The sequence below is a fragment of the Opisthocomus hoazin genome, chromosome 2 (genome assembly GCF_030867145.1).
Source record: "Opisthocomus hoazin isolate bOpiHoa1 chromosome 2, bOpiHoa1.hap1, whole genome shotgun sequence".
Taxonomy (NCBI): domain Eukaryota; kingdom Metazoa; phylum Chordata; class Aves; order Opisthocomiformes; family Opisthocomidae; genus Opisthocomus; species Opisthocomus hoazin.
The window spans coordinates 23,411,218-23,438,185 of NC_134415.1; the positions used below are offsets into that span (position 1 = coordinate 23,411,218).

The following is a 26,968-nucleotide window of genomic DNA, read 5'->3' on the forward strand; positions in this document are numbered from 1 at the left end:
TTCTAAGCATTTCTGCAGTCTTTATATACAGAAATTTCTTCTGCAAGCTATTATTGTATTCCTAGTGGTGAATGCTTAAGATACACAAGAGAGGCTTATGAAAAATGGTTAGGGGAAGACACTATATTAAAAATAGCTTTGCTTATGCTGTTGACTTTTACCTGGTTTTGCAAGAGAGAGCTATAGCATGCAGCGTGTCAGTGAGGCCTACGTGTTCCCCCTGAGTTAAAACAGATGCAAGAACTAGGGCATTTCTATACAGACACTTGGGAAAGTTAATATTAAATAGCTGTATGAAGTTAAAATGGATTGGAAAAGCCAAAGATTTTAATTTAGTCCACATTGAAGTAATGAAGATACAAAAGTTGATCTATTTCCATCTAGGTTCTATTTCTTATCCTTTCCCTTGAAAAAAAATTCTTATGTCAATTTTCTCATCTATAAAAATGGAAATAATACATACCCACTTTTATAATGAACTTGGCATCATATAAATGTACAAAATATTAATAGGATCTATTTCAGTTTCTGATTTTCTACAGACCTCAGCTTGCAATTTTGGGTAATACGATTAACTGTGGAGAAAATGCTGAGGTCATAAATAGTACTGTGGGACTCAAATGAAGGACCAGTCTCCTTCCTGAGCTTTTTATCGCTTAAGGGAAGCAGCCAGCCGCAATGGACTTGCTTGTGCTTGTAACAGCATAACAGCACATCAATTTGCTGGCATTACAAGACTTCAGGGCTTGTTGGGGAAACTGTATGAACTGAGCTTTCTCCTTCTTTGGATAGGAGACAATGGTGCGAAAAAATGCCTTAGACTCTCTTCTGCTTTTCTGACCTTGATCAAACCAATGAAAGATTACTGAGTTGATCTTGTCGAGTTAGGACACAAAACTAACACTGGTACACCACTGATAGCATAGATAAAAAATATACAGAAACTGGACTTAGGTGAGACTCTACACAAAAACGCAACAAAAACGCAACAGCCCTCCCTGGGGCAATGGCAGCCTTAAACTCCTTATGCTGCTGTGAAGCAAACCTGGGCCACAACAAATTCTTTCCTCTGCAGCCAGAGCACCCGTCAACCACTGCATGCTGCCAAACAATGTACTTAAGTGGTATTAGGGAGACTCTAGCGCTCAACAGAATTTCTTCCTAGTAATAAAGACTGGCATTAAAGAGTGAGTGTATTGCTATGTACTTTGAGAACAGCTGATTTGGATACACTGACATAGCTGTCCATTTTAGTTTTCCACCTGTGTCAGAATAAAATGGCAGTATTGGTGACTAAGTACCTAGCACGTTTTTGCCTTCAGTGTAGTCTGACTCTTTAGATGAAGACTTGCTTATTTCTTCAAACTTAGGAGATGGTTGAGGACTTCTTGCTCTATTTGAAAAGCATCCAAAAGTCAAACTGCTTAGCCGCTGACACTCTCCAGGTTTTTGTGGTGAAGTAACAGATTTCTTGCCTGTAGCTTCTGAAAAACAGTAATTCAGAACTCTTGTGTTAATGGGATCCCGCAGCTATGCTACTGGTCTCTTTACTCTGCTGTGTAAAGTCATTGTTTTCTTATGATAACTAAAATTTAGCAAAAAGACAATAAAAAATTTATTGTAGGAATAAAAATCTACCTGATACCTCCCCATATCAAAAGAAACCCAGAGCTACATTTCTAGTTCTTAAAGATTGACTTTTTAGTACAGAAAGAAAAAAAAATCTTTTAACAATTTCACAGCAATAAGATATAAAATGTGCACTTAATACAGAATGAAAACCTAGTGGAATGATCTGATTTTATTCTGCTGTGACTGAAATTAAACCTATGGATTGGTCTAGCATATATAACACAGGGAACACTGCAGAACAATAGTGTTAAAATATGTGGTGGCCTTCCCTTCAGAAAAATATTAAGAGAAGCTGTAATAGGTGCTACAGCAAATATAAAGGAGTAAGTTACCAGACTTAGAAAGTATATATGGAGGACTTCAAGAGAAGGTGACAGCATGCAATGACTAACTGCCTCAAGAATATGAAATCTGTCCTTAGAGACAGCTATTCTGCCAAACACTGGTATGAAACAATGCTGTCCAGCCCTGTTTATAAGAAGTTCTATGGCAGATTCAGGAACAAAGGCCCTTATTCATACTAGCAAACTGTTTAAAACACTACCACTTGATCAGAATTTATAGCCTGTTACCAGCATGGACACTGCAAATGGTAGTAAATTTCTTAATATTTTTGAGCATATCAGTAAATGTGTATTGAAAATCAGCTGAGAAATTCTTAGTGTCTCAAAAAGCCTTTGAATAGGTCTCTCAGAAGAGGATGACTGAAGCTGTTAAATGCTAAAGTATATAGAATTACTACTGATAAAAAAATAGCAAAGAAACAAACCAATCCACTTTCCTCATTAACAAAGGTGCATCTTAGTTTAAAAGCTTCATATTGTGTATGTGCATAATTTTTAAATATTTGTGTTTTTACATATTATGCATATTACATGTGTACACACACATATATACACATTTCTAAATGTCTGTGTATGTACGTATGTACATGCGATATATTATGAAGAAATCAGTGCTAGGTAGCAAACAAAGAAGATTTTCAGATGACAGTAAGTTGTCGTGCCAACCAAGTATAAGAGGACTGTGGGAATCTTCAGAGAGACTTAAGAAAGTTGGTGAACAGGCAACATGGTGGCAAATAAAATTCAACTTTGATTAGTGCAAAATAATGCTCTTTGGAGGGCATATTCCTCTTTCCCATATTTACATTTTACGATTTTTAGATTAACTATATCCACTTGGAGAGGAACCTGGTGATGCTGTGGCTGAATTAAGGTTTTGTATCACTGTTGTCAAATGTAGTAATTAAAAAAATCTGACCAGAAATCTGATTCCCAGCTGATAATTTGCTAGAAAAAGCAGATGCAAACAGACATTCATCTATTCCTTAACAGTGCTAGGACCACCTATGCTATGAAGAAGTGAAAGCAAAGATCTGACATAAATCCAGTCAAATCTTACGACTTGCAGAATCTCTTAAATAACAGAGATACCTGATCACCCAAATAAAACCAGTTGTGGTTTGTCTGCATGTCTTTTTAATAAAAAATAAATTATTGCATGCCTAACACCTTCATGTACAGTCACTCTGATGTCAATTCATACTAACTGAAATCTTTGTGATTTCACAGAATATTTCAATTACATGGATGCACAAATTAATACGGAATAGAAAGAAGTATGCCATATATAGAGAAGTTTTTAGAGGATTTGTACATTTACCTTGCAGTTTAGATTGTACTGTTTTCATCTCTTTGGTTTGCTTTTGGTTGATCAAGCGAAGGTTTTGATTTTCCACCTCTAACTAAAAGCATATAAAAGTAATCTTATCCATCAGTGAAACAATTTTAAAAGTCATTACATCATTTAGATTTTCTCTGAATTTCTGCCTATCTAAGGATAAAGTCAGTTCAAATGATGAACTCCTCTCACTACTTCTCTTAATGACAGTCAAGGCATTTGTTTATTCTGAACAATGAAATTCCCTGCAATGATTATTTGCTCAACTTCTGTCAAAATCATTCCCCCAACCAAGCAAACTCAAGACTGCTTTAAAAAGCCTTAATAATTAAGAAGAAAGAAATCTGCATTGGCATTTTTAATACAAGCAGGAGGCTAGAAGTACAAACTTTAGTGCCACTTGGAAAACCCAAGAGCACGCAGAGGAATTAGAGGGATTGATGGTACTAATGCCTCCTACCATCCCATAGCAGAGGTTAAAAAAAAATACAGAGATTAAAAAAAAAGATACTGGAAAACGTTATACAGCTCAGACGACCTTCCACAGGAAGAAAAAAACCAACAACTCATTGCTATATCCTACTACCAGGAGGCAAAACTGTTGGTTCAAAATCCTGCACCGAATTAAGCAAAGAGAAGATGTGAATCTGAGTATCCCATATCACATAGAGGGGAGCCAGCAATTCCACTTCCCATCGGGTGACACCTACCCACCTCTCTGAAACTAACCTGAGATTCTCCATGTTTCAAACTAAGTAAATAGTTTGAGTCATATTTGATTTTGTCCAAACTTCAAGATAATTTTAGCTAAACTTAATTGCATTTTAATTAAATGATTTCAAAAACTCTCTTCGCAGACTAACAGTAAATGTTACTTTCAGTTTCCTACTTTAAAAATAATAATTTAATTGTTTTTCATCTGGAGTGAGAGTAATTTCCAGTTAACCACAACAGAGTAGGATTTTAATTTTTATGGGCAACTTTAAATTCTATATACGTAAGAGGAGAAAGCACAGCTGCACACCAGAACTGGAAGCCTTAGGCAGGGCAAAGACACGGTTATCCAACAACAGCAGAGCAACAAGGGAGATAACTAGTTTCTGTTGAGAACAGAGCTGGTGCCCCTGAAACTAGTCATGACTAAGAGTACTGTGGGCATGGGAAAATAAGAAATTATCAAGTCCTTTTTTCTGCCAGGCCCCAGCAGACTTGGGTCAGCTTTCTGGGGATTATTCACAGTTTAGGCATCTGCCTGAGCAAGCTCAGTTTGCTAGCTAATCTCTCTCAATTAGTGGAGGTAAGCAGACTTTCCAGAGAGCAGTTCTGGGCCCTTTCTCCATAAAGAGGACCAGATACACTAGCTGACCAAATTAGACATCAGAATTTAAGTGACATGGATACTCTGCCCTCTGTGCTGTTGTTTTCATTTTTCCTCTTCCAATTAAATAACTATATAGATCAAGGAAACTGGGAAGCATTTTTTTTCACTATGGCATGAAGCCCTTTAACAGTGAAAAAGCCTAAGGGATATTCAGTCACACCATTATATTTTCTGTGGAAGTATTGTAGCAAGAGTTATACCTCATGGAGCTTGACTGTCACCCATTCTTTTATTTTAGCTGCTTTTTCCTCTATGATTTTTGCTTCTTGCAGTCTTAGTTGCTTCTGGAAAAAAATTGACATAAGCATATATTTCACTGAGTATTATAGTCTGCCCGAGTAGTATCTTCAGACACAAATCCCAAGATTGCTTGAAGTAATTCAGTCTCCTGGGCGACATGTGGCGATTTTTAAAAAAATGATGAATAGGCCCTCCACAGAGGCTGCCATTCCCCTTTACTCTACAAAAACTGAAAGCTCTTCAGAGGAGACAGTGAAGACGAAGAACATCTTTCCCCTCTTAAAAGTTAGATGTTCTTTCAAAGGAAGCCAGAGCATAATTTGCAAGTGAATAAACCTTATTCCAATGATATACTTCTAATGGGAACCTCTTTAATCAAACCACAGAACTAATGCTAAACTTTCCTGTCCTCCATCGATTTTATTTTTTATTTTCCTTTTGTATAATTAAGAATGGAATTGATGCTCATCTTTTGTAACAGCGTTATTTCTAACCTGTTCTTCAAGTTGTTGCTCCAATTTTTGTATTACATCATTTTTATCTTGTATCAGGATCTCCAGATCTTGACATCTCTTATATAACCTGGTTTCCGATTCACTTGTTTGAACATTCGCTGCTTTTAATTTTTCTTCCATGACCTGCACCTATTTTGAAGATCAAACATAAGACTTTAAGAAACATAATACTCCAAGTTAAAGGTAGTAATTTAATCACAAAAATCAACTGTTAAAATTGCCCTCACACTTCAGATTCAAGATAACCCTGAGAAGAAATTCCACATTTTTTTGTGTCCCTATGCATCTAATACCAACAGGACTGGCGAAGCACTGACAGACCTCATACAGATTTTGTTAGCATCAGTGAGAGGCTTCTAGGTTTGTAACACACAAGCTGTTAGAAACGCCAATATGGGCAGAATGCAATTTATGTATGGGGAACTTTTGTTAGGCTTAATAAACACTGTTTTAGTAAGTAAACAATTGCATAGTGTAAAACATCCCAACAAATTATCAGACGCACTGTAAAAAATGGCTAAAAAGTACTTGGCTTGCAGCCAGGAATGTTTTCTAACTCCAAATTAGTACATTACAATTTTCAGTTTCTGGCTCACAGTAAGACACAAAGGATTTTTAAGGAATACCAGAGATATATTCATAAAATGTCTGCAGTAGCTATATCTGCCATTTGGAATCAAAAGGCAACTTTGGTTAAATATTTAGCCATGATCTCATTCTTTAGATGACTTAACAAGAAGAACAAACAACACAGAATAATCCTAGACTGTGCTGGATAGCCTTGTTTTATTTTCTCACAGATTTTCTAAAATAGGTCACTGTTTCCTCTCCCTTCTGTTTCCATGTGCACCATATATCAAAGGCTCATAAAGCATCAGTGAAGAAGCTCATTACGTGTATCTATTTTGGATCCATGCTGTTACCTTTGACTTTATTGAACTGAACTGGATAGTGAGCAGAGAAAGGTGTTAGAACATGTCTGGTAAGACAAATCAACAGACGTAAAAAGAAATTGTCTTCTCCTTTTTGAACAATACTTAAGAAAAATTTTCTGAATTTCCCTTTATTGCAGTAACATGCACATAGCTAGTGGAGATATTTTCCAATTTATATATCTACCTGCTGGAAAGCTCTCTCTGCTTGACGATCAGCATCTATAACTTGTTTCTCAAGCTGCTGCATCTGTAGATACATAAAAACATATAGTAAAATGGCCATGCCTTCTGCCCATCACCAGAAATACCACAGTGAAACATATTTTCATGGTCTGTTTAGAACAAGGAAAAGATGGGTTGTGGGCAGGAGCATAAAGATAAATAAAACAATAAACAGTGTGTCAGACTCAGAAGATAATTCATCCTTATGACTGTATTAAAACATTGTTAAGATTCCTCTACAGAAAAAAAAAATTAATACAACTTTTTTCATATTATAAATTTGTGACTGCTTTATGACATACTGCTTTTTCCCCCTGCTACCAAGAGTAGAAATTCCTTTGACAACAGCCCTGAAACTTTCCTCATGCAGGCTCATAGTTTTAGAAAGTGCTGAGCTCCTTCATGTCCTTCCAAAACTAGCAAGAGTAAAGGGTACGTGGCACATTATACAATTTGGCCATTAATTCTTCTGAAGTCGACAAATTTAGCTTTTGGGAGGAATTGTGCTACGAGGCCTGTCCTAGAATCCTCCACCCTCTGCGTGAAAGGAGGAGGTATGTGGCAGGAGAGACACAGTGGACTCAGCTGCTCCACAGAAAAAAGTGTGAAAAGCCACAGTAGAAATGGGTGAGACAGAGACCAGCACAACGTGGAGGAATGCAGGTCCCTTTTCAGCGGTGAGAGACCCTGATCCGTTACTTTATAATGATGCCTAATAAATCATAGGCTCAACCTTTGCCCCATGCCTCGGAAAACCCCAGCACTTCCCATGATTTATTTTGAAGGCTTTTCCAACGACATGGAACAGAAGAGGCCAGAAAGAAATACTTTGTATGCATTTCATTGCATTTTCTTAAAAGCTCTCTAGTCTGATTTTGGTGAACAGTACAATTATGACTTCTTTAAAAAGTAAGCTGTGGTTTGAAAGAACACTAGGAAGTACATAAGGTATTCCATGACTTAAGGGCTTACTGGTTCTCAGGAAATAGACCTAATATTTGTTTTTTGAATAGCTAAGACCTCAGTTCATCTGAAGAGGATGAAACATAAAATAATTAACATTGGGATACTCGGTATTCAGCTTCAAAATTGTTCACAGAAAAGCATACGATACAAATAACGCAAATGAAAACCATTTATTCCCTCTCCAGTTTACTGCTTGGTTTTAAAATAATCAGTTTTAATCTGTCCTGTTTGTACTTGATTTCTGGCATCTTTCTGTTTCTTTTTCACTCTCCATCTCTTCTTTTCCTTTTCCCAATTACGTCGTCAATCACATGAAACAGTTTTGTGTACTTCTAGCACCTCATCCAGACAAGGACACAGTCTCATCATTTTCTATCAGTCAAAAACTGAAAATAGAGAAAATGAGTTTTCACTAACTTAGAAAAAGCCATGACTGACCACCTAGTACTTTCTCATACAATACAAAACCCCAAAGTCTACATCATATACCACAACACACCACTGATGCAAGAGCAACAAACATTCCACAATACGCATGGTTATGGTCGGGTGCCCAGTGGGTTGTTTTGCAAGAACACTTCTACGGAAATGATTGTCCCAGTCGTTCATGTACTAACAGTCTGGACAGATGGACAGGGAGATGAGCCTTCTTTGGTCCTCCCTGGTCACATGTATTTAATTTCATATGACTTCATGTTGAGATTTTAACTTTGAGTTTAATTTTTAGAATTTTGAATTATAAGTCTACTTTCCATCTGTCTTTTTGGTTTTATGTTCAAACAGAAGTTTGGTTTACAAGACTCACATTAAGATTGTTTTTAAGTCATTTCTTTTTTAGCGAGTTGAGGATTCAGAAATCGAGGTTATTTCTGAATATATGGCCAGCTAACATTCCACTGTAGTAAAAGCACTACACTAAACCAAGTAGAAATGCAGCTATTATATCAATAATGAACATTAATACTCTGTAATATTATGACAGAAAACTCCTTCAGAGATTTATAATGCAAAATTCATTGTTAATGAGTAGCAAGTTGTTCATCAGTTTTCACAGTCCAACAATTTGTAAATGCATGTGATTGCCATGGCAATGATTGGCAATTTATTTATGTCCCATAAGTAAAATTCATTTCAGCTGTCAGGTTGTATCAGAAACCTGGCAGATTTAATAAATGTAAATAAAACCTGAAAATGTTGCTTGCCAAGTCCACTCAGCTGCCACTGCAACTCAGCTAGCTCCAACTCAGCTTACACCTGAAAACAACTAGTCTTTCTAGCAGTACCTAATAATCACTGAGCCACTGTACAAGCATTAAGCAGTAGCGCTTCTCTTCTGCACAATTTGAGTTCTGGGTAATGCAGTGCACTGAAGACCTCAGTTCCTTCCACGTTTCTGCACTGAAACTGCACAATGCACCTCTTGCTAGGAATATCTACTGTTGCACAGGACCAGGAACATAATGTTCCATACATTCATGTAGACTACTGGCACAAAGAGTATGATTTGAATAAATCTGTTGCTAAGATGAATGTAAAGCTAGGAGCCAAAGAAGCTGAGAGAATAATTACAAAGAAAAATAGCATTCAGAGATTAAAAATGGAAGAATAAGGTTTATTTTTGCTTCTTCAAGAGTTAACTATTTCAAGAAGGTATGCTAAGCAGCTTTGTGTGATCTCACAATATGAATACGTCAGTCAGCTTCCTGGCAACAACTAAATGTGAGATTTTATTTGGAAAATTTATAAAGGGTCTTCCGTTTATTTTAGGAGGATCCTGTTAAAAAAAAAAAGGCTATCTATATTATTCCCGAAGAATGGAATACCATAGTTACCAAACATGAGCACTTCTATTACAGTTAAATTGGCCAGCATTTCAATAACTTGCTACTACATAACAATTACTAAGTCCTGATTTTTCCTTTATTTAGAGTTCATGTAGGTTTGTTTTACAGTGTCTATTGTAACAACAATGAAACTTAAAAATACGTAATTTTTTCCCATTTGCATAAATAATCTCTGATGAATCCACAAAATGGTTTTGCTTGAAAAATGACATTTACATCTATACTCTGACTGCTTTGCTACTCTATGGGCCTGTGAAGTTAAAGAGAAAAAGTGATTACTTTAGGATACTCTGAAGGTTATCAAACTTGTTGGGCAAAAGATTGGAACTAGTTCCAAGGGAAGGATTTCTCTTCAGAAAGAAAACGTAACCTTAAACCTTCCTCTTAAGTGAATAAGAAGTTTCATAATATGATCACAGCATTACTGAGTGAGAGAGAGGAGAGAAGGTGAAAATATGTGATTGGACTAACAGCTGATTGTTTAAATCAAAAGTGATGCTTTGAACTCGTGAAGAACAAAATGCAGTAGTAAATTCTCTTTACCTAGTGACTGTGAAGGCAATTTCAGACCATGGATAGATAGCTGAAGATACTCAAATAGAACAAAAAAAGGTAAATGCTACCTAAGCTTAACCTCATAATGGAAGTGGCAGGTAACTGTGGCCATGGCCACATTTGAAGGCAAAGCTCAGTGTGCTTCAAAGACGCAGAAGAGAGAACTCTTACCTATGGCTGCAACTTAAATATTGACAACCAACTCTGACTTTATACAGAAAGTGATTTGAAAAACACAAGTCTCTTAATTAGACCTCTGTCTCACCAGCTTCTTTCTATATGCATCTATGCAAATCATCAGTATCACTGGAATTAAATGGTATATATCACTGTTAGGCTAGACATTTCTTGAATGAACTACAGTCTGTCATGTATCAACACACATGAAGTTGGCTTCTCAGAAGAAATGTGGAGGGCCAGTATGTCATTGATTACATTTGGCACGTGAAGCATATTTAAGCTTAATTTTCTATCATGTCCGAGATGATATAACTTGAAGTAATGCCCCAGGTTCAACAAACATCTTCTAAGGAATATTCTTGTCATGCACATCTATGATTGGTGCAGGCTCTTTCCAAAATTCATTAAGGATTCAGAGGTGTCCTGTCATAATCTACACTGGTTTTGGTTTCACAGTCTTAAATGTAAAGATCAAATGTTTTAGGCCCATGAACATAATATACATGCATACTGACTAAAGAACAGTATCAACACAGGTACAGAGTAACAGCCTGCTACTTCAACCTGTCCTTTCTCCTTCTCTTTTGAAGTGTAAAAATCCTCTTATAATTTTCAGAAAATGTGTTAGTGCACGCTGCATCAATTATCTGAATGATGGAAAACAGTATCCATTCTTAGAAACAGACTTGTTTTTAAACTTCGTAAGGAAATAACCACTCTACATCTGACACTCATCAAATTTAGCTATTTTTGTTCAAACAATGAACAGAGAAATGCCGCATGCGAGTAAATACTGAATGCTCTGAAGAAATATGGCAGCAATACTGCCTTGGAGGTCTGGACACTGAAGCACAACACACAGTCACTGGGAACTTTTTACAATACAAAAGCAAATCATATAGCAATCCTTTTTCAGAGGTCACCTGGAAGTTTCTTGACTGTATTCAGAAATGTTCAACATATATTTTTGTGCAAGTAAAGAAATTTTCGTTTTATTAAAACATGTATTGCAGGAAATCACCAAAGGGTATAAACTCAACATAAATTTCAAAAATAGTCTTTTTGTATGCATATATGTGTATATATACTTTCATTTATATACATATATATAGATCATTGTTCTTGTAATGTGCATTAGGGAGAAAGTACAGCACTAAATCGATAATTTTCCTGATATTTGAAGTAGTTATTTAATAATTTTAAAGGAAATCTTTGATTTTAAAAATGAAAGTTGGAATGCTTTCATTTTTCAGATCTTAAAATGTATGTTATTTATAGGAGCAAACCATAATTTTTTATCCAAGTCAATTTTCAACATAATAACTTGTCCCATCTGCATTTAAAATTTACATTATAATCAGCACATAATACAGTTCTTACTTTTATTATAAACAACACAATTGAATCATGTAGACTTTTTGGAAATCTTTTTGAAATAAATACAGGAAAAAATATGACCGTTAATGAACGAAAAGCATAACTTTTCTGTCAGCCTTTCAAAGCGTGCTGATAATAGGTAAGTGTTTTCAAAAACGAAAAAAGAGTTAAAAGCTAATGTTTCTGAAGCAGAAATACAGCCTGGCTATTAAGTGCAGAACTTCCAGTGACTTGAGAATGGTATGTATAGAGTCTGTTTTTTCCCTTACATTTCAATTTTTTAATTCTTCCTCATATAATGTTCCACATAAAAAAGTAGTAAATCTGTCTATTTTTAGACTTCGTGAACTATCAGTCCTCACACCACATAGGACTTACCAAAACTGAAGGAACCTGGGTATAGGGTTGATTCTACAAATACACACACAGGAGAAGCAAGTGAGGGATAAACACACCTACAACTGTCTTTCAAAGGTGCAAGCAGATATAAACAGATGATGAATAAACATAGGCTGGAAATTAGAAGACCCTCATTTTTTACACTGACTAAAAAAAGATTTTGGAACTGCCTTCTAACAGAAGCTATAAATGCAAAAGATCTGACTTTTTATGTGATGCTTGGTAAGTTTATAAATGGTTTGAAGAATATGCCGGCCAGCTATTCCAGAGCTATGCATGTGACCAAGATTTCCCCTTTTGGTTCTGTGTTCCTATTTTAACCCCAAGTATTCCAACAAATCTCTGCATTTCCTTAAGAAAAGAGACGGTACTGCTTAAAAGCAAGTCATCTGTTTATCAGTGGCTTTGAAGACCATCAGTTTTCATGTTTTGAAACATGCTTTGCCCAATCTATACACATATAAAGCCTCGCATACATTTATTAGTTAAAAGCAATAGTGTAACTGTTTTAGAAGCATGACTTACTCTTTTTGAAAAAAAAAATCTGTCTTCTGGTGGTTTAGCTTAGGAGAACACAGTAATGATTCTCCTATTTCTGTAACCCATTTATTAAAAAGCTGACTGGGTATGTTACATCTATATTTTCAAAGATTATTCCTTCTGCTTGACACTGATTTCTCTTGTACACATTATGTATCGCCTGTAAAGACAGCACTACATCTTTATAAACTACACCAAACTCCAAAATATGAACTGACCAGTTACGCCACATAGACAAAACAGATAAAGAATAAAAATGTAAAATCAAGATAGTAATATTTCACAGGAAAAATAAACAAGAAGATAATTGGTAAAGAAGGAATTAGCACGTGCCTTGGGTTAGATACCTTATTCTTTACTGGATGATTTTTTATCCCAAAGGCAACACAATAATTGGAACAACTTATCTTTTATATGACAGCTTTGCATTTTAACTAATTAATAGAAAACCATCTTGTTTCATAAATCCAGGAAGTGATACTTCAGATCTACCTATATTTATATAATTAAATATGCCTCAGTAAAAAATGAAATGAATACTTTGGCACAAAAGCTTTCCCTAGAATCAAGATGAAACCTATAAAAATATTTCTCAAAGGTGTGGATTTAGTCATGACAATGAAGAACTGCTTTCTGATCCCAATCTTCTTCTTGTCATAGATCCCCCCAAAAAGGCTAATGCGCTGTCTTAACAGGGCTTAAATGTTCCTTAGGCTACTCACAGATCAAGCACGGTGAATTTTCTTTACTATTTTACTGGTTCATAATATATGGAATGTTACAGTTTGTCATTGTTTCCTACATGAAAAAATCTTTAGTTGAAAGTATTATTTGGCTTAAATCCCAATGACTACAGCCTTATTTTTCCTTCAAATCCCACCTGAATGCTCACCTAGGCTATGATTACTGCAAAGCTCAGCATAGTGCTCACAACCTGGCAGCTTGCAAGCTGCCGCTTTTCAGTGCACTCGAATTTTTTCCTTCTCCTGTCTTCTCCATCTGTAATACCAATTAACAGGTAAATGGCTGCAATTCTTCTCATGAACAAAGCAGTGTCAACTATTCCTCTGCAAGTTCGCCATCTAACCAGCTACTCCTTTTCGTCTTCTCTCTTGCTCTATTCAGACTGTTCACCACAGGGATTATCTCTTTTCTCCGCCTTGACTGTGGTCAGAAATATGGGGTGTAAAAGCAGTTCAGGACTTTGCTGTCAACATATACACATATGTATGTATACACATGCACACATATAGACACTCCTGCTTCTTCCGAAGATGGTTAGTTCTACAGTCCACTTCTAACTACAGCAATTTCTGGCACCGCTGTCCTAGTTAGGCAAAAGGCACTTCTTAATTGCAAGTCTCTATTAACTCTCCTTTTTAGCTCTTCAGCTCATTTGATGAACTCTGTTTAGGACAAAAGCCTTTCCTTGGAACAAAACGAAACCTACAAAAATTGTCAGTCTCACACAGAATCACACAGACTGTTCGGGGTTGGAAGGGACCTCTGTGGGTCATATAGTCCAACCCCCCTGCCGAAGCAGGGTCACCTACAGCAGGCTGCACAGGACCTTGTCCAGGCGGGTCTTGAATTACAGAAGGAGAGTCTACAATCTCCCTGGGCAGCCTGATCCAGGGCTCCGTCACCCTCAGAGGGAAGAAGTTCTTCCTCATGTTCAGACGGAACTTCCTGTGCTTCAGTTTGTTTTGTCTCCATCTGCTCAGTTTCCAGAATGATCAGGCTCAAAATTTTTATCAGTCTCCGTGACATGAGACCAGTTTTACCACTGAGTTATATTTTACTTCTTTCAAGTTCTTTTCAACATTTAAACATGATTTTAAGAATAATTATTTAGCTCAAAATGTTTTCCTAGTGCTGATTAAATGTGTGAAAACTACATATGAAAAAGAAATCTTTCACATTTCAGCTGAGTTCATTATAGTAAAATTAGTGATTTCTTCTGGAAACTATATGAATTAAAAATATGGAACAAAAAAGCCCAGGGAGGGAACTCTTCCAGAATTAGTAGTCTAGGACAGCTGCCAGTACATATACAGACTTTAAAAAGTTAAATTCAGCAGTAGGATTTGGGGAGGCAGTGTAGCGAAGGTCAGATAAGCGGCATGTAATGCTGGCTGAATAATTCTGCTTTTCCCAGCATCAGTCCTAGGACTTTCCTAAGCCTGGTAAAATACTAGGAATATTCACCCTGACTGTATTCTTTTCCAGCTCAGATCTTGTCTCAATAGTTAAGTTACAGAGACACATCATGTAGACTGCTACTCGAGCACAAATAGGTATTACCATAACATTCAAAATCTTGAAAGAAGTGAAAATACTGCTTAGCAAGATGGAAGAATGCACCAAAGCACGTTGGCAGGCAAGGAAAAAACAAGTCTCAGTGCTTAAAATGAAAGGAGAAATGTATCAACAATTGGTTGTTCATCTGTATTAAAAGGCAGCTGCCTGCTTTGTTTTGTTTTGATCATTGTACAGCAATTGTGGAAATTCTGATACTTCAGTCTCGCTGAACTGAGCTCTAGTTAGAGCCACAGCATGAACATCTGAAATAGGAGGGCTTTTTTCCTTGCCACTGCCTGAGAGGCCATGGCTTAAGAATCAAAGGAACCACTGACTGCCGAAGTTTAAAAAATTGAGAACTTGACTGAAACTGAATTTATTCATGAAATTAAAATGTATAGGACACCTAGGAAACATAGATGGTAAAGGGGCAAGAGATTCCAGAAATATATGTAAGGCAGCATTCATGAATTTTGAAGACATGACAACAGACATTTAAAGCCTGAAAATACTCTCCATGGGAATGAAAACTAAATGCATAATTTCTAAGTGTAAAAGTAGTTCCCTCCATGAAAAATGGAGAAAAAACATCTTGTAGCTCCTACAAGTGCTATTTGCTAAACAAATATTAGATCAGCTAAGGATCTGCACAGGTGCCTGCCCACTATCACAGCTTCTACAACTTCCATCAACTTCCCTGTGCGGGTGGGCTGGAACAGTACGATGGCCTCGTCTCTGTATCACCGGATGCAAGATGTTCATTCTCTGGCCTCGCAGCAAGGGCTGCTCTTCATGCCGTTACCCAGACTGGCCTCTACAAGTACAGCTAATTTATTGCTTCCTGAGTGCTCTTTTTTTCTTTTGTTTTTTTTCCATCTTCACCCTCCCTAGAAAGAATGTAGGTTTAAGATGTACAAAACCAGTGAAACAAAAATAAAATGCCACCGTTATAAAAAGGCATGTCATAAACTTTTAGACAAGGGATGAAAATAGTTATGGGAAAAAAAAGTATAGGTATTAAAAAGCTGTAAACAAGCCTAAGACTCTAACCATATAAACTTTTAAACTTTTATTCTCTTTAGCTCTCCTTGCTTTCTCCTGTTTGTATCTCTGTGATTGCATCTGAATTATTTTCCATGACAAGAGGATTTTTTAAGAGCAACTGAAATACTGAAAAATAACCTTCATTTTAATAATTTTGGTACTATGGTACTTTGATCCTTTTTACTTCACTCTTCACAATCCTTTGAATGAAAATGGAAATACTCATTGTGCTTTTTTACAATTTTCATATTGGCAATCACTGTATAAGTCAAATGCATTATGGTCTTTTCCTCTGAAAACATTAATCTTGAAATGTCAGGCCATAGATAACAAAACACACTGCATCTGCTTCATTTTGAAATGTCAAATGACATACCATAAACATGCCTGCGGCACATGGATTTAGCTGTTGGTTTCTAAGACAAAGTCAGGAATGTGTTATGCTTTGGAATATATTTGAAATAGTATTTGGCCTAAAAACTGGTTACCATTCAATTTTCATAATCAGTGCAGAAAGTATAAATATTACTGCATTTGTCATGTACACACTTGGTTGCCAGCTGAGCATGTATAGAGAATATCCAAATGGAAGGTTAAAAGCAAACAAATCCATATGTATATGAAAATAATCCTCTCTCTTAATCATTTATATTTGTTGAAAATCATTTAAAGCATAAAGTAATGACCCTCAGCACTGAAGGAAACAAACTTGGAGACATTCATGTGAATGCTGAGTATTACTGGAGAGCCTCTAATGCAACATTTGGGATAGTGCCATGTTCAGTCCTTATGGGGTCTGATGAAAAAGAAATTCAGTGGAGGCTGCCCAAGAGGAAATTTAACACAGCTATGTAGTTCTTCTACTAAAATGATTTTTTTAGTGATAGGAAAAACATTAGCTTTATATCCGATCTTGCACACATAGGTGAAAAATGTACTTACTATGAAAAGAATGAGGGTCGCCAACTTTTCCTATGACATGAAATGCTAGTTAGGAGCTAAAATTGCAGCAGAATGCTGTCATCTTTTATTTAATGAAGGTTTTTTAGTAAACTCTTCACATGCATAAGACTCAAGCTGCATTAAAATAAATTCTTTTACTTAAAATTAATTTCCACAGCCATCCTAAATTTGGCATACTAAGGATACTTTCTACATCATTCCTTAAATTCCTGTAAAGACCTCTCCCACTTACAGCAGCAGCTTCTGCTTAAAACTCCAACAAGGTCTCTTTCTTTGCATGCTACATTTATAAATACAGGCTCTTTACTTGGCAAAATGAAAATAAATAAAAAACCAAACAAATAAACAACAGTGAATGGATTAGTTTTCTGAAAACATTGTATATTCTTTTGCTCCTCTCAATTCTCCCCAAGTTCCCTACAAAACTGAAGTTCTGGTAGCCATACTGCTGAAACGCACTTACAATGCAAATTTCTCAAACTCCTCAAACACTGAGGTTCAAGGATGAGTATTTGCTGGACTTCCAAAACTCAGTAAATAGTTTGGGGTTTTTTTTAAATTAGAACACATATATTAGAAGAATATACTGAAGACTTCCCATGTTGATCATTCATGTATTTGCAGGGGCACTATTAAATAAAACAACTGTGCAAAGATATTTGATTTCCAGTGTATAAGAAAAATATCTCAATTAATCCACTGCTCAGATGTATTTACAGAAGTGCATAGGTCACAGACATAAATATTGAAAAAGGATAGATTCAAGCAAAGCTTTTTTAGAATCTGGTTTTGGGCTAAGTTATAGAACAAAGGAAAGGGGAAAAAACCCAGTGGCAGTTTCTGACAAGTCATACACACAGTGTAATAGGATGTAAACTGCTTTTCCTGATTCACTGTCTTGAAGAGATGCCTCTCAAATACACGCAGAAGAGGAAGACTGGAGAATTACCACCAATTCATTTCTCTTACCTTCCTGCAGAGACCACCTGCTTTGTCACAATATCACTCTCACTCTCTCTCTCTCTCTGTTTTCTACAACAATTACATAGTTTCACACCCATGAAGGTTTTATGTCTGTCACGCCATAGTACTGTGATTTCTGTTGCTGTGTTGAAACAGAATGCTGTCTGGTGCTATTGTTCAATGTTTTAGTACACACTTCATAGCATAGAGATGACTGTAAACAAAACCACAAATAAAGGCCTGTGCTAATCAAAGTAAGAGTGAGAATTATTTGTGTGCTTTGCAAATTTGCTTCATTCTATAACAGGTAACAAATTGAGAAAGTACCTATAAAGGCTGACATCAGCTGTACTCTCCTCTCGTCATTAGTATCACGATGCCCATCAAGTACTGGCCAATCAGGTCTTCATTATTCACTTTGCTACTTCCCAAAGATATTTTTGGGTAACAATTTCATGCAGTTTAATTTCAAACTAGTGTGAGTGTATCTTTCCTTTTACAAATACTGAGAATCATTTATGTAATTTAAAAAATAAAAATATGTGAAACATAACCCTTGCATTGTTACTAATGAAACCATCACACAAATAAATACAGCTAAGATTTAGTGCTCATTTTGAAAATTGTTGGGTTTGAATTGTGCAAGACTGACAAATTCGCAGATGAATATGGTCTAATTTTGTTGAGCTCCAACCACTCTTTGATGCATGTCCCAACTGAATTCCAGTTTATGAAAGATTCATACCAAAAGTCAAAGTGACAAAGTGAGGAGAAGGATCACTTTTCACGAAGTCTGCTAATGCCCTGCTCTGGAGAGTGATATATCAAATTATCCCACCTGAATACTTGTTGGACCCGCGTAGTCTTCAGTAGAAAATATTTCTCCCATTTGTATCTCCTGTAAACACTTTGCTTTTTCTAAAATTTCTGAGAAAGCTCTGGCAAACTAAAAGAAGAGGGCAGTAGCATGACAAGTTCTTAAGATTTTTTGATCCATTTTTGAGTCATGTTTCTCACAGATGAGAGAGAATAAGTAATTTTCCTTTGAATGCTTTGTTGCAGGCACAGTGCTGAAGATTTGTGATTTTATTCCTCTTATCCTGTTTTTTTTTAAAAGCCGACTTCTGCAATTATAAGATTATGCATACATTTCTATTAATTTAAGAGGATATTTCTAGCAGTTAAGAGCCTGTAAATGCAAACTGTAAAGGAACAAAGTGAAAAGTCAAATAGAAAGCATTCAAACTTCTAAAATCTTTTTTTTTAAGACTCTTACAGTTTTGTGAAGTGCTGTTTGTGAATCATAACTTTTTGGTTGCAAAAACATCAGCAGCAGCTGCATAAAACATGGCAGTTGCAGCGGCTGGCAAGTCCCTAGAAAAGTCATGTCCAGGGTTCAGCCACTTGACTTCCATCCCAAACGGTAGTGATCCAGCGGGGTAAAGAGACATCTAACAGCCCCGACTGTGCAAGCATCCCACGATCTGTTAAGTGTTACATCAGACAGTATTGTACTCTTCGATGGATGTTCTCCTCTAAGACTGATGATGATGCTTTATTAACTAATCTGTGGGCCTTGCTAACTGGAATGAAGGACACAAGTAGTTTTCCTTTTTTTTTATTTTAAAATGAACTCTTTTAATGGCCTTGTTCTGACACAATGTTACCAGCTAAGTACAACAGTGGGGTTTTTATGTTTCAAATATGGGCTCTATTACGGTTAACTGTTGGGATACACATATTTGAACATGCAAAGTGAAATGTTTCTGTATTGCAAAATAAAGTATATATTTAACCAATATTCTTCAAATTAAATAATACTTTTCAACTTCCTGGGTCCCTAGACTCAGATGACGAGGCATAGTTGGAGATGTCTTATTGCAGGAAAAGCAAGTCTGGTAAATTATATGATTTGGTAAGGAACACTGGGGAAAAAAATACTTCTGGGTTTTCTCCCCAGTGATTTCTGTGTCTTAAATCAGATCTTAAATACTTCAGAAAATGTGTTAAATATTAACTTCAACGTTGTAAAAGTGATTACTGGATATGTATTCTTCTCTGCAGGAGAGCTGCCAGTGTTTTCTTATTTGAAAATGAACATTTCTTGCTGGCAAATCTGATGTGTGAAATTCTTTCACAGCATTAAAACATACCTGTTTTCCATATATTTTGTTTTAAAATGCTTTTTTTCCCTCCTGAAAAAATCTTAGTACTTGTAATCTCAAACCATGACACGTGATCAGCCCCCATCATCAAATAAAATCATTTATACAGCATTAAAATTCATACCATGAGACCTACCTTTTCTGCTAACAATTCTCTGATCTTGCTTGCCTGGAGACGAAACTTCATTAACTGTGACTCCAGAGTTAAACATCTTTCCTTCCAGTTTACAGTACCTTCTGGCTCTGAAAGTTCAGCCATATTTATGCTGGAAAAAGAAAGGGAAAAAATCCCTACGTCAAATTGAGTTGGTATTTAATGTCTGACTTTTTTTTAATATACATACTAACTTAGTTTACATGAATCTCAAGAATGCCCCCACATTTTGTACATATACAGCTTCATAAAACGCAGTAAAAGTACCTAAGTCTACAAAGGCCCTTACCATAACTGGGAGATTTCCGAAATCTGTGTTGATAGTATTTAGGTTGATCATAATTTAATTTCTTCAATTATTTTGGGGCTGCAATATGTTTTCCTTGATAAGCAGAGACACATGACACATTTTAATCTTCAGTTACTGTATATACCCTTTCTTACATAGAAAAGGCTTGTAGAGAACTGAGCTTTTGCTAAGAAAATGCCTTACATAGGTGTAACTACCTGTGAGCTGGGAGCACATTTGGCTTTATGCAAGTTTAATGTTTGGCAGATGACTCTTTAAATCTGTTTTAAAATTCTTACGCTTAGTCAAATTGCCTCTAAAATGTAATATCCTTAATGAGATGCAAGGGGGAGTTTATGGTTCCAAATGTAAAGGCCGGTGAGCAAACGGTCCCTAACAGGTCCCCCACATGACAAACAATCCCTTTGCATTAGCTGTTGCAGATCTCAGGACATCCCGATTCACGCATGTTTCGGGTTCACATCTGTGCTTTTATCTACATTTAACTGCTCATGTCCTCTGGAAATCAAGCTCAGTGCCCTTTTGGACAAGTACTGCTGGAAAAATGATGCAGGATGAGCTGGCTCATCATGGTTTGAGTCTGAGAAGCCAAGAAAATCATCTGTGTGTAAGCAGAAGTACTGGGCTCTGTTGTATTCCAGCTATTTGTAGACAGCTTAATAGAGAGTAAGTGGATGGATGAATGTAACCATTCAGTCCAAGAAGTTCCCTTGCGAGCAAAGGCCCTGGCCTTTGCAGGGCTCTGAACACGTAGGTTTGGCTTTGAAAATAAAGCTTGCATTCCCCTTAAGCATTAATTTATCTCTGAAATAACAAACAGACATAAAAACACCATTGAGTGGAAAGCAGCTGGAAGATCACAACAAACAAAGAATTACCAGTCATAAGCTTATGCTGCATGTTCATCCCCTTTGTCACGGACAGTGAGAGACAGACAAGGGGAGGCAAGCAGCAGCCGTTTTCAGCGTGATGAAAAAGGCTGGCACAGGAACACCACGCATAACACAGATCTCTATACTGCAGCTCCTGACCCATTTAGCATGGATTGATAAGCGACATCTGTGAGAGCCCCCCTCCCCATGACTACTCCAGTCCTTCAGAAGCTGGGTTCAAGCACTCCCCCTCCTCACACCCCAGTTCCCCTCCTTCCCCAGGCTCTCATCAGCTAGATAGGAAGGACCTATGGATTTATCTTTTCCACTGTTCCTGACAGCAGGAAGAACAAAGGAAAAAGAAAGTGCAAGACAGATCAAAGTCATGAGTAGGATTCCAAAAAGTCCTTAACTGTTCTTTGATACATTAATATTTTCTAGTTCTAATTTTCAATGTCTCAAATTGCTCTCAAATTCATCATAGCTAAAGAGGTGAAAAGCTGTGTCTCAAAACCTTCTTTCCTTTCACATCCCCTAATTTTCTTGTTTCTTTCTTTCCACATCTTAAGTTAGAAGAAAAAGAAGGAAAGACAAACTGGCTAAGGTTTGTCAGTTTTTCACCACAATCACTTGTGTGAAGGTAGATGCTCCATTCCTGACTCTCTCTTCCTCTTGGTCCTGCAGGCTACGATTCAAGCTGCTAAGCCTGAGGTTGTAACCATCCCTGTTCAGGAATCCCCGACTCAGGAATCCCCATGGAATCGCTGGGATTTAAGCACTTTATTAGTTTCCTGAGCCGATCCTACAGCACATGGATTCTGAACTTTAAGCACACAGTCATTTCAACTGCAAGCCTTCTGGGTGATCGGCTTCTTCTACTATTTCCCCTTCTTAAGTTTGGCAGAAGACTCCCAGGACTGTCAGGGAACCAGGTTGCTCACTGTTGTCCCTTCTCTAACCCTTGCCCCTCTCTCCTTGTGCAAAGTCCCCATGTTCAAGGGGGGAAGGTGGCACTTCCAAGCTTCTCCTGCTTTACAAAGGAAGCAGAAGTTTCAGCTGCAGGTTGATTTGGACAAACAGCCTGGATTTTGCTCTCTGAAGTACAAGGAATGACAATTTCCTGTTAGACTGTCTATTCAGGATTTTTTATCGTGTTTTTCCTTTTTGACTAACTACGGCTACATGAGACAGAGATGGACTCAGCCAGCATCTGGATAACAGTAGGACCTTCCAGTGTTCGTGGTAGCGAAAACACAAATGGATCAATTAGGGAAAGAATTTTTGCTTTTTAGTAGGGCACAATATTACAGGGTGGAGTTAAAAATGTTTGTCTTTTAACAGACAAAAACATTTGAGTAGATGGATTTCTGGCAGCGAACAACGCGTTCAGCCAAGTAGTTTCTCAATGTCCAAGCTAATTAATATTCCACTGTATAAACAGTACAGATAAAAAGTTTGAAAATAACTCTTTTTGTTGTGGGATGTTTGTTAGAGATTATGATAATTGACTTCATATTTTCCAACAAGCCGATGGGTTCTGGAAATATTTACAGGCACATAATACACTGTTTACAATTGCAGAGTGAATGATCTTAACTTTGAATCAATGACTTCCTGTTTCTTGGTTGATTCCCCAAGGGAGGAAAAAAATGAGTTCATCCCTCTTGGCTTCACGGAGTGCTCTGAATCAGCAGCCGAACCTACACAGAGTCCTCCCCTTCCTCCTGCTCCAGTTCCCACCGCAAAGCCTCCCGTTTTCCCTGAGTCTTTAAAATCTTTTGAAAAGTAAACTAAAAAAGTGCACATTAAAGCAGTAAGACCTAATTATGTCATCAAAAATTAATTGAGACAAGTTTGACAAGTCTGGAAAGATTAAATTCGTCTTTTTCATTTTTTCAGTCTATAAACCTCTTCGTAGGCTTCAAGAAGTCAGAATGTCACATTCTCCCCAAAGGGATTGATATAATTTCCTTTTCTTTCCCGTCTGCCGGGACATTATCAAAATATATTTCAGGGGGAAGGAGGGAACAATGTTCTAGCTTTTTGAAGCACGGTAAGAATTTGCATATTCCTTATCGCACTGTCAGTGCTCTCCCCTGTTTTTAACAAAATGCAGTGTTTAACTAAACACTTTGTACTCTGTCCGTATGTTCTGTACAGCCTTTCTCTGCTGGAGGAAGCCCGAGAAGTCCTTCTGCTTCACCAGCAGCGGGCTCACGCAGTACCCGGCGGGTTCCCTACTCCATCCCAAGCCGTTCACCAGCCCAAACGCGTTTGGACCAGACCTCTCGAATTTCGGGCCCCTTTCTTCCACCCTTTGCACCCGCACTCGGCACTTTCAAACGTTTTCGGAGCTGTAAAAGTTGGACTGGTGAAAGGAAACGATGAAACACAAAGTGGACCTGTTTGGGAATCAAGGAAGTCATTCTCAGGTCTGTTGCTGGCCGGGGCCCTCACTCGTGTTGAAACACTGGTAAATTTATTTTCCATTTGACTCATTTGGCATAATTCTGGGCTCAGGCAAACTGTAGCCTAAGCTATTTAAAACTCCCCTCGAAATCTGATTCACAAACGGTTTTTCTGCTGTTTCCTAGGTATCGATGAGGCCGTTCCCGTGAAGCAAGGCGTCAGCCAGGGCTCCCCGACGCCAGCGCCAGGCACAGCCCCCCGAGTTCGGGGCCAGGCTGCCCCCTCCTAGCTCGCCCCTGAGCCCCGGCCCGCCGCGGGTCCCCGGGCAGCGGCACAGCCGACGGCTGGCCCGCAGAGCCCTGCCAGGCCCCGGCAGCGGACGGCCTTAAGGCAATGAAGGTGGTTCTACGTCCTCTTCGCGATGACAGCAGGTTTGGAGGCCGCCATGCGACACCACGCTCGGGACGAATGTTTCATTTCTACGTCAGAATTCTGAAAGCTGGCGGCGCAGATGCTTTTTAAGAGAGGTCAATTTTGCACGGCTGCCTGGAAGCCGTGTTCTCCTCGCTCTCCTCCCCGGGGGGGCGACAGGGGTACGGCAGGGGTACGGCACTGCCAGCCGGGCGACAGGGCCGCCGCGGACCCAGAGCCACCGCCCGCTCGCCGGCCTCCCGCCGCGGGGACCCCACCTGACGCACCCCGGGGTGCTGCAGCCAGTGACGCCGCCGTGACCTCACACCACGTCACCCTGCCCCGCGACGGCGCGGCGTGACGCCATCCCACGCCCGACGGAGAGCCGCCCGGGGTGGGGAGGGGGGGGACACCGCGCCGGCCGTCCCGCCGCCGCTGGGGGGGAGAGCCGGGGGCCGGCTCGGGCGCTGCCGCCCGCCCGGCGCGGCCCCGCTCGCAAGGGGAGGGAAGGGGGAAAGCAAGGAGAGGTCAAACCTGGCCGGCCGTGGCTCGCCGCGCCGGGCGCCGTCCGGGCTGTGGGCACTGCGGGGCCGCGGCTGCCCCACCATCCCCGCGGCGAGCGGCGCGGGTCCTGAGCGACGGCCGCCACGGCCACTGAGGAGCGGGGGGCCGCCCCCGGCGGGGCTCCCGGGCGGGGCCTCCGCGGCTCGGCGGCGGCGGGAGCCGGCGGGGGGGGGGGCGCGCGGCGCCGGGGGGGTCCTTCCCGCGACACGGGCGGGCCCGGTCTCGGCGACCCGCCGGCGGGGGGGGTTCGGGGGCCTCTGCCCCGCCGCTTCTTCCTCGGCGGCTGGCCGCCTCGCCCGCTGCTCTGGCCCCGACGGGGCGGGGAGGGCCGAGTCGGAGGGCGGCGGGGGGCTGCCTGGGGGCGCCGGGCCGAGCGGCGGCACGGCCTGGTCTGCGCGGGGAAGGGTGCAGGGCCTGGCGGCTCTCCGGGCCGAGGGGCTCCGGGGGCGCGCAGCACGGGGTGGGCCGCACGCCGAGCGCTGCTTCCCTCTGCTCCCGTCGTCGGAAGGAGGGCCCGCTCTCGCCCCCTGCCCCATCCCACTCTCGGGTTCCTTTCTGGTGCGGGGATTCTTCCTCTGACTTTGTATTTCTGCAGGGGAGACTGCGCTGGGAAGGTGCACGCGCTTGTCCTGCAGTGCGTCAGCTCCTACGCTGGAGCCCACAGCGATGTAATCTCCCTTTGGTGGAAGGTCATTCCTCAAGTGTAAACCCGAGGGCTGGAGCCGTGCAGTCCCCGGGGCAACCCTGGGGATATTAATGGGGTGAATGGGTCTTGCAGAGCTGCCGTGGCCAATAGGTAACGACAGACTTCGCGTTTCAGCGTTAAGCGGGGTGAAGCAGCAGGTGCAGGTGCTGGTGAGTCATGTTGGCAGCAGGCTTTTCGTCCCCTCCGGCCAAAAAGAGTTGTGAGGGCATCTCGGGTAACCAGCCATCGCGGCCTCTTCTAGAAGACCGCCTGAAGCTTTAAGAAGTATTTGGAAAAAGTAATTACTATGTTGTTTGGCTGACACGTACAGGGATCTTCCTCATACACACATTGATTTGGACTGAGGCTTGGTGATTGTGTTTTGTTTGGATTATGATTCAGAGAGGCAAAATGTTTTACAGATTCTTCTGGTGCATAAACACACTGCACTTCACCCTTCTGGGGTTTATTTCTAACGTAGGTGTGCAGAGTAGTCTCGTGTAAACTGCTCTTTCACAATCATCCGTGAGTCAGTGAAAGTGCTTTTTTGTTTGTTTGTTTGTTTGCAAAAAGAAAGGTCTCAAAAGCTCAAATATTCCCCATCTGGTTATACACACAATTTCATTTTTTCCTATTCAGTTCAGTACAGCCTCCAATTTTCCACTCACTTGCAGTGACCTTAAAGTATCCAAACAACTTCACTGAAACTGCTTCATTTGCTGGTACTTTCCTAAGTGCCTCAAATATTTTTTAAACAGTCATCGCTGAAAAATGTACTAAAAACATGATAGCTGGTATAGCAAGAAGTGAATTGTCTTCTACCTGATACCTCCTGTCTAGAGTGTTCAAGCTACATTAAAAACAAATTAGCTGAAAAAAAAATTGTTTTAGATAAAAAGATTCAGCCAGAAGAAAAAAAATCATTCAGTTCGTAACAGATGCTATACAAAATGATTTAGCATTGATGTCTAATGAAAACGTTGGCCATATCGTTTCCTTGAGTAGCCACACATTCTCTCTAAATGCACGCAAGATTGTGGAGAGCATTTGGATTCAGAGTGCACCGAGCTAAGGAATAGCGAAGGCTACGTGAAGAACATGCTTAGACCGCAAGAGGGAGAGCAAAGCCTGCTCACTGAATGAGTGTCTCTGTTTTGTGGATTGACATTTTTGTTGGCCTCAGATAATAAAAATGCTCTGCAGTTACGCAGCTCTCGGTACTGAAAATACTGTGGAAGAATGAAGAGGGATAGGCAGGATTTTCTCTAACGTGCCCTTACCCGTAAATATAGAGGTGGCTAGAATCTGTCTTTAGTTACTGAAGGGAATAAAATTGCCAGTAGAACAACTAGGACACATAGAACAAAATACAACTTTGTTTTGTAATTAGCATGCAAGGGGGAAAGCCATAAATCTTCCAGGCAAAGACATGGAAAACTATTGTCCACATAAGCGCAGAGTTGTTTCTCCTTGCTGTTGTCACTGTAGGAAGTTACATACAAGCAGTAACAAATCTGAGGTGGAGTGTTGTGAATACGTGCAGCAAATGCAAAAAACAGGTACACAGTACTCTGTGGAAGCAAACTGCAAGACCAGGTATTTGCACCTTGGAGCGATCACCTGTTAGCTGGGTCACCGCAGAAGTAAACCAAAGTCAA

The 26,968-nt window shown here is 39.5% G+C and overlaps 1 protein-coding gene across 6 annotated transcripts in view; it reads right to left on the reverse strand.

The window, feature by feature from the left end:
- PLEKHH2 (pleckstrin homology, MyTH4 and FERM domain containing H2) overlaps nucleotides 1-24,677 on the reverse strand; it is a 56,241-nt gene extending 31,564 nt beyond the window's left edge. For 5 of the 6 annotated variants that reach the window (XM_075412885.1, XM_075412884.1, XM_075412883.1 and 2 more), the window contains exons 1-7: nucleotides 24,596-24,677; nucleotides 20,042-20,171; nucleotides 6,571-6,633; nucleotides 5,431-5,580; nucleotides 4,897-4,980; nucleotides 3,298-3,379; nucleotides 1,302-1,484 (exon numbers count right to left, since the gene is read on the reverse strand). In XM_075412885.1, coding sequence (XP_075269000.1) covers nucleotides 1,302-1,484; nucleotides 3,298-3,379; nucleotides 4,897-4,980; nucleotides 5,431-5,580; nucleotides 6,571-6,633; nucleotides 20,042-20,171; nucleotides 24,596-24,669 — 766 coding nt within the window. In that variant the 5' untranslated portion in view covers nucleotides 24,670-24,677. The remainder of the gene's footprint in view (nucleotides 1-1,301; nucleotides 1,485-3,297; nucleotides 3,380-4,896; nucleotides 4,981-5,430; nucleotides 5,581-6,570; nucleotides 6,634-20,041; nucleotides 20,172-24,595) is intronic. The other variant, XM_075412886.1, reaches the window with a different exon arrangement.
- Nucleotides 24,678-26,968: the final 2,291 nt, after the last annotated feature.